The 6,828-nt window shown below is 58.8% G+C and overlaps 5 protein-coding genes across 5 annotated transcripts; 3 read left to right on the top strand and 2 right to left on the bottom strand.

Annotated features, from left to right (window-relative positions):
• The first annotated feature begins 12 nt into the window (after positions 1 to 12).
• Positions 13 to 1,246, top strand: SDRG_06033 (hypothetical protein). Its single transcript, XM_008611788.1, has 6 exons — positions 13 to 231; positions 281 to 400; positions 464 to 556; positions 602 to 724; positions 767 to 865; positions 911 to 1,246. Exons 1-6 carry the CDS (start codon positions 109 to 111, stop codon positions 1,163 to 1,165), a joined length of 813 nt encoding a protein of 270 aa, XP_008610010.1. The 5' UTR covers positions 13 to 108; the 3' UTR covers positions 1,166 to 1,246.
• Positions 1,247 to 1,546: 300 nt separating this feature from the next.
• SDRG_06034 (hypothetical protein) lies at positions 1,547 to 1,976 on the top strand. The gene has a single exon (XM_008611789.1). The coding sequence runs from the start codon at positions 1,599 to 1,601 to the stop codon at positions 1,938 to 1,940; it is 342 nt and encodes a 113-aa protein (XP_008610011.1). The 5' UTR covers positions 1,547 to 1,598; the 3' UTR covers positions 1,941 to 1,976.
• SDRG_06035 (hypothetical protein) lies at positions 1,970 to 4,292 on the bottom strand (the record flags this gene model as incomplete). Its single annotated transcript, XM_008611790.1, has 9 exons — positions 1,970 to 2,435; positions 2,489 to 2,591; positions 2,642 to 2,774; positions 2,826 to 2,918; positions 2,972 to 3,021; positions 3,067 to 3,211; positions 3,262 to 3,865; positions 3,914 to 4,110; positions 4,158 to 4,292. The coding sequence occupies 9 exons, from the start codon at positions 4,290 to 4,292 to the stop codon at positions 1,970 to 1,972; spliced, it is 1,926 nt and encodes a 641-aa protein (XP_008610012.1).
• A 192-nt stretch (positions 4,293 to 4,484) lies between these two features.
• SDRG_06036 (U6 snRNA-associated Sm-like protein LSm3) lies at positions 4,485 to 4,912 on the top strand. Its single transcript, XM_008611791.1, has one exon. The coding sequence runs from the start codon at positions 4,555 to 4,557 to the stop codon at positions 4,831 to 4,833; it is 279 nt and encodes a 92-aa protein (XP_008610013.1). The 5' UTR covers positions 4,485 to 4,554; the 3' UTR covers positions 4,834 to 4,912.
• Positions 4,856 to 5,750, bottom strand: SDRG_06037 (hypothetical protein; the record flags this gene model as incomplete). Its single annotated transcript, XM_008611792.1, has 3 exons — positions 4,856 to 5,553; positions 5,602 to 5,676; positions 5,729 to 5,750. The coding sequence occupies 3 exons, from the start codon at positions 5,748 to 5,750 to the stop codon at positions 4,931 to 4,933; spliced, it is 720 nt and encodes a 239-aa protein (XP_008610014.1). The 3' UTR covers positions 4,856 to 4,930.
• Between the last annotated feature and the right edge of the window lie 1,078 nt (positions 5,751 to 6,828).

Consider the following 6,828-nt stretch of genomic DNA (forward strand, 5'->3'; position numbering starts at 1 on the left):
ACCACCTTGTAGCGAGCCACCGGCGGCGTCGCACTGCACTTGGCCGTGCAGAAGCGGTACTTTCCCATCATCGACGTGCTCCTTGCCCACGGCGCGACGTTGGAAGCCATGGACGCAGCGCGCGCGGGGTTCCTTCTCTCCACGAGTCACGCGGTGCTGTGCCGTGCAGTGGAGACCAACGATATGGACATGCTTGGCTTCCTCTTGGCACGCGGCGCGCGCGTGCTCTCGGTACATCACACTGTGCATGTGAGCTGCGTATGCATTTGGACGGATGTAGGAAGACGGCGGGAACGCGCTGCTGCTCTCCATCTCGCGCGGGGCCAAGAACGTCGTGCAGTGCTTTCTACAGCATATGCGTGCGGACGAGAGCATCAATACACTCCTTGCATGGAAGGAGGTGCGCCCAATGCGATAGTCTACGCTCGACACTGTACTAATATGGACAACATATGTCTACTAGGACATGGTATCTCCCCTCGCAGTGGCGTACGACTGCAACGAGCCCGAGATTGCACTGCAGCTGCTCGAGGCCGGGGCCAGTGCCGTCGCTGGCGTACGTGTAAGGTTCTGGAGTCTCCAAGCTGACACGAGGCTATAGGAACGTAGCCACAGTGTCCTTCTCTACTGCATCTCGTGTCTCGTCGACGCTGAGACGATCCTCGCGCACGTGGTTCTCTTGCTCGAGCGTGGCGCTGGCGTCGACATCCACAAAGCTATCGACGTACGCCAACTTCACTTGGAACATTGCATGAGCGCCAAGTAGGGCGAGACGTCGGCCATGACGGTCGCGATCGAACGCCGCTTGTACGAAGTCGTGCTGGTCTTGGTCGCGCGCCAAGCCGAGGCCACGTCGCGTCCACCGGTACTTGCAACGGTCGGCACGACGCCACAATAGATGGCTGTGTAGAGCTCCTACGATGCGCGCGTCTATGCTCTCGCACGCGACTGCGACGACGGCGGGCACATGCTGTCGGTACTTGGCTTGCCGTCCGTCTCGTATGCTCCGGTGGCGGGCAAGACCGAGCCCGTGCAGCGCATCGACTACAGCGCAGTGGACCAAAGCATTCTCGACGCCTTGCTCCACGCGCCGCCTATACACGCCATGGAGACGCTCGCCATCACGGACGATGGCACTGCCTCGGACGACTGGCTCTTGCTCTGATAGTTCAAAAATGATGATTGGAGTGAATGAAAACCAAGAAAATGTTTCTTTCATTATTGATGACAACAAGTTCGTTTGTGCGGTTTTGGTCTTTTGAGCTGACGATGACAGGTCGCCCGCCACCTCGAGCTCACCCTGGCGTCGCCAACGTATTGCTGGTCTTGGCGCCGCTGTCGAGCTACCCTCTGAACGTCGTCGTCGCAAGGTCATGCCAAGCTCAGATCTGACTGCCATTCTTAGTGCTCTTCTTACGAGCTCAATGGTTCTGCTCCAGTGGGCTACTACAAACAAGAGCAATGATACTACGTTCATGAGCCATGCCTCTCGGCTGCCTCACACGCTTCTTCGTTGAACGCGTTTACCCACCGTCGTTTTACGTTAAACGCGTTTACCCACCGTCGTTTCACGTTGAACGCGTTTGACCAAGATCCGCATGGCCAGCATCGTCGTGGCGCTTCTGGCAAGCGTCGCCGCCGCCGACCCGTACCTCGTCGAGTGTTTTTGCAACACGACTGTGACGTCACAAGTGAGCGTCATGACGTCAGCGACGGCCGAGAGCACGACGACCGCGGTATTGGCGCTGCCGAGCTGCCTCAACGACGTCTTTGGCACGACTGGCATCCGGTGGTACGTCAACGGGCCGTTCGACGCCGCCGTCACGTACTGGCCGACAAAGACCGTCGAGTACAACGGCGACCGCGCCGCGATGCGTCTCATTCGGCTCGGGTACCGCTGCCAAAAAACACAGCTGGTCGACGCGAGTGCGCTCACTTAGACGATGTAGATAAGGATGGCATTGCGTTCTTAGCGGTGCTGCTTCTTGTATTTGATGAAGCGGAGGAGGTTGAGGCGCGTCTCCTTGGCATGGCTCACAAGGTCGCGGTCCAGCGTCTTGGCCTCGGCCTTGATCTTGGCCTTCATGCCCGCGCTTACGTGTTCGAGCGACGAGAGAAAGTTGAGGCGGAAGAACACCTCGTCGTACTGCTCCTCGCTGTAGATATCAAAGAGCGCGTTGAGCACCTCGCAGACCACTTGCAGGTCCGTATCCGAGAGAAGCGCCCCGAGGCACTGACCAAGCACTTGGTTCTCGGCCGCTGAGTGCGGCTTCTTCCCGAGCGTCCCGAGCACGCGGATAGCGCCCGTGCGCGCGTCGATCGACGCAGTGGCGTTCTGCGCGCAGCCCACGACAAGGCCGAGCGGCTCGTTCGCACACTCAAGCGTGATCTTGTCGTCGACCGACCGCGTCACGACCGCACCGACTGCCATCATGCTACGATAAGAATCCCGATAAGCTTTTTGTCACGAGAGAAGCGGGCTGTGTACATGGCAGCAGCGACGTCACGCTCGGACGCCAGCGACACGACGTGCGTGTACATGGTCATGAGGTTCGTAAACACTTGGGTGAGCGAAAACGTCGCCTCAAGCTCTACAATGGACGTTCTTCGTCCAGTATCATCGTTGGTAGGACAAGCGTACCGGCGCGCGACGCCGCGAGCACCAAGTTGGCAAAGCAGCTGCAGGCACGTTCGCGGATGACGCCAAAGTCATCGGCAATGTCGGCGTGGAGCGTCGGCGGGATCACGACAAGCGCTTGCAGCATCGCATACATCTAGCCAAATGTATCAACTTGACATTCTCGATAGAGATAGAGTGTCCGTACACGCGCCAGCATCTTCTCGGACGCAAAGGCCTGGCTCGCGACCGACTGGTTGGCCGACGAGAGCGGGTCCTGGCCCGCGAGCGACTGCGCCGCCTAGTTGTAGTTGACGTTAGCACAAAGGTTCTTGCTGTTCCGTCGTAGCCTACTTCTTCCATGCCTTCTTCGTCGTCGCTGCCCCACTCCTCGTCGTCCTCACCTACGCATCCATGAGACTTGCGTCGATATGGACACACATCCATACCATCGTCGAGGGCGAGCATGTTGGAGATGATCTCGAGGCCAAGCGTCAGCACGTGGACGTTCTCCTTCCACGTCTTGATCGTGTGCTGCGCCTTGTTAGCAGCCTCCAACGCGGCGCGGTCGGCATCGTCTTCGGTTTCCGAAATCTACGCAGTGTATATGTTAGTCTATCGCGATCGGCTCGTCGTGGGTGTACGATCTCGGCGTTGCCCATGGCTTCAGCGGCAATCGGGACGCTCTCCGAAGCGAGCTGCGCCTGCGACACGACGCCGACAGCATCGTACGCGACCGCCGACGAGAGCACGGGCAGCAGCAGCGCGATGCCCGCGGCGTTCTCGAGCGCGCCCGGGAGGTTGATGACGGCACCGATGGTCGTGAGACGCAGCGACATGTTGTGCTCGGGCGACTGCAGCAGCTGCAAAAGCGTTTGCTGGTAGCTCACGTTGGCGTTGATGAGGTCGTTCCACTCGGGGTTGTTGTCGGAGAGCACAAGCATGAGCTTGGACGCTTCCATCTGCATCGATGGCGCAGCCTTCACCGGCAAGCACTTGATGAGCGCGGGCAGCACGAGGTTGCGCTGCTGCGTGATCTGCGCCAGCGCGAGCGAGCAGCTCTCGGCCAAGTTGGCGAGGAGCGAAAAGATCTGCTCGAGGATCTGGAACGCATGCACGTCCTTGTTGACGATCGCGTTGAGGTGCTTGTCCGTCGTGTACTCGCCAACGAGCTTGATGCACGGCGTGATGACGTCCTGCGACGTCATGTACTCGCACCCGTCGAGGCCACCGGCAATGGAAATGTTGCTAGGAAACTTCCCTTAGCGTCGTCGACCAATGCACCGTGTAGAGTACCGAAGCGCGCCGATGCTGTGGAGGCGCACGAGCTTGGAGTGGTCGACCATGCGCGGCAGAAGCTTCTTCATCAAGCCGCCGTTCAGCATCTTTTGGAGCAGCTTGGCCTTCTCGGGCGACATTTGGTCGTCGCCGCCAAAGTACGACGCCAGCGCCACGCACGTGGCTTCGCGCACCGAGCCTTGCAAGCTCGTCAACTACACAGCGTGATGAGCATAGCACGCCAGGTCATGATTGGTCATACGCCGGCGAGGAACTCGGGCACTTGGCGGATGCCGCCTTCCATGGCTGCGTCCTCGAGCTCGGCCTGCGACGGCCCGCCCGTCGGCGGCACGACGCTCTTGTGGCCGTTGTTGCGGCGCTTCTTGACCTTGCCCATCTTGCAGTAGCTTCAATTGTGACCGGGACTCGGACCAGTCAATCGCCTTTGGCGTGCACCCGGAAAGGCCATTGGTGCGTTGAATTTTCATTTTGGCCAATCAGCAATCGCATTTCCAAGGATGGCGCGCTTGCATTCGGCACATGCCACCTTTTAGAACCTGCTGCGATTGGTGTGTTTTCCCATCAATTTGACCAATCCAGTTGCAGAGACCGTGGCATACATTTGCTCAGTTTACTGCCAGAACCACACAGCAAGCGCGATGGCATCGATCGACGAACCGCTCGACCTGATCAAGCTCAGCCTCGACGAGCGCATCTACGTCAAGTGCCGGGGCGACCGTGAGCTCCGCGGTAAGCTCCAGGCTTACGACCAGCACCTCAACATGATCCTGAGCGACGTCGAGGAGACCGTGACGAGCCATGAAGTTGACCAAGAGACGTACGAAGAGATCGTCAAGCAGGCCAAGCGCCAGGTCGAGATGCTCTTTGTGCGCGGCGACGTCATCGTGCTCGTGGCGCCGCCCTTGCGCACGGGCTAAGCCAAACAGTACACACTCCTCCTCATCAATCATGATGGACATGTATAACTTAAACGGCGTCGCGTCTTGGCACACCGAACGATGCATCCTCATCCACCTAGCTGCCACGATGGTACGCCTGCGTCTGCGGCGCCGACCGATGCACATTCTCCGCGACCGAGTTGCGCGGGCCTTTGGCCGTTAACGGCCGCCCTTGCTTCCTTTTGGTCTTCGACTTGGTGGTGCCCGATGAAGTCCACGTGATTTCGTCGTCGGCATCGTCCTTGATCTCGACAGCAACAGAGACTGCGCGCAGAAGGTCCTCGCAACTGCTGCTTATCCAGCATTCTTTGCTCGTGGGCTTGGGTCGGGTCGTCGTCTTGGTCGGCTGGCTCTTGGCCTTGGCAGAGCCCTGGTCGTTGCGGCGGTCGTGGAGCCAGAGATTTGCGTCGCGCAGCGTGCGCTCGCGTTCCTGGGCTTGTTGGAGGAGCTCTCTCCGCTCCTTATCGAGCGCTTGACGCAGCGCCTTGCGTGTGTCCACGTCGTAGACAAAGTCGACCGGCGCAGCCTTGGTGCGAGCAGCGCTCTGCGGCCGACGGGTCGGGTCGCGCGACTGATTCGAGGGCGCGCGTGACGGCGCCTTTTGTTTCTTTGGTCTCGCCTGGGGCGGTACAAACGCGGGGTCAATGGCGACCGTAGCGCCAAATGCGCTCTTGGTAGCATCGAGATGCAAGCCGGCCGCTACGAGTTGGAGTATACAGCGATCGAAACCTGTTCGACGAGACGTACGCTTGGGCGTAAAGTGGCCCTTGGCCTTGTAGCCGCGCAAGGACATGCCACACGAGTGCTCAAAGCCATCGATAGCTACAAGCGGGTCGTGGAGACCCCGTGGAATAGGCGGCGATCGACGGTGTACCTTGGGCGCAGGAGGCAAACATAAGGTCCTATTAATACCAATTTCAGAATGAACCTACATCAATGCAGCTCTGTGCCAGAGCGTTGGGTGGTTTTGCAGTACGTGGCGAGGCAGGTGGAGGTTGCAAATTCGCTGCTGGTCACGAACTGGTTCCTGGTCTGTTGATCCAAACACGACGACTGGCGGTGTCATTGCGATGATGTGGACAAGCCCCTTTATGCACTCAATGGCTTGGGTTCGAGTCGTGTCTTCTGACAGCCCCTTTCTCTCTAGAAACCAAGTCTTCTGCAGCGTGTCGTCGATGACAGAACAGCAAGACGAGAATACGCTTGGATACTGTGGTTAGGATATCGATGGTTAAACGAGTAGCAACAACAGTTGGCAAAAAGAGTAGCAGCAGCAGCGCCGCCCCGAGTCCCGCAACGGCTGGCCCTTTACGAGGGAGCATTGCGCCCATCCCCACACAAGTTCATGTGCCTGGCCTGCCGAAGCGGTCCTCGGCTTGACTGCTGCAGCTGCACCTTTGCCGTTGTCGAATTGCGCGCTGACTGCCTAGGGAGAAACATGTTGGACGCTTTTACAATGTGAGGATAATGGTTTTTCATGGACGGCGGCGGGAAAAGCCTGCGCCAGCGGGGATTGAACCCTGTGCCTTCCGCTTACGAAGCAGAAATCCACCGACTAGACAGAGGGGCGCAACGTGCCATGCGTTGAGTTGAAAAAGCGACAAGGAGCTTGATGACAGCACCGGTGCAGCGTACGGTCGCTTCGTTGATAGCCGCGAGCCAGCGTAAACGCTGCACGACCATCCGTGGGTACACTGTCCTCTCGGTCCTGCGACCGAGTGTTTCAATGTCAAGTTGCGTGCACTTAGCCTTGCGTGTTGCAGGACGCTCGACTGGCGCCGCCAGTTTGATGGATCCAAAATACGACGTTGCTCGATGCAAGAGCACTACGTACGCAGTGCAGAGTGCGTAGAGTGTAGTGTAGGTACACGACAATGACCGACGTCGTTGGCGGTGCTATGCAACATGAGTGACCACTCGCCGCGACGACACAAACACGCTTCAGATACGACGAGACGCTAAATCCACGCGCCT

This window comes from Saprolegnia diclina (genome assembly GCF_000281045.1).
Source record: "Saprolegnia diclina VS20 unplaced genomic scaffold supercont1.16, whole genome shotgun sequence".
Lineage (NCBI taxonomy): Eukaryota > Oomycota > Saprolegniomycetes > Saprolegniales > Saprolegniaceae > Saprolegnia > Saprolegnia diclina.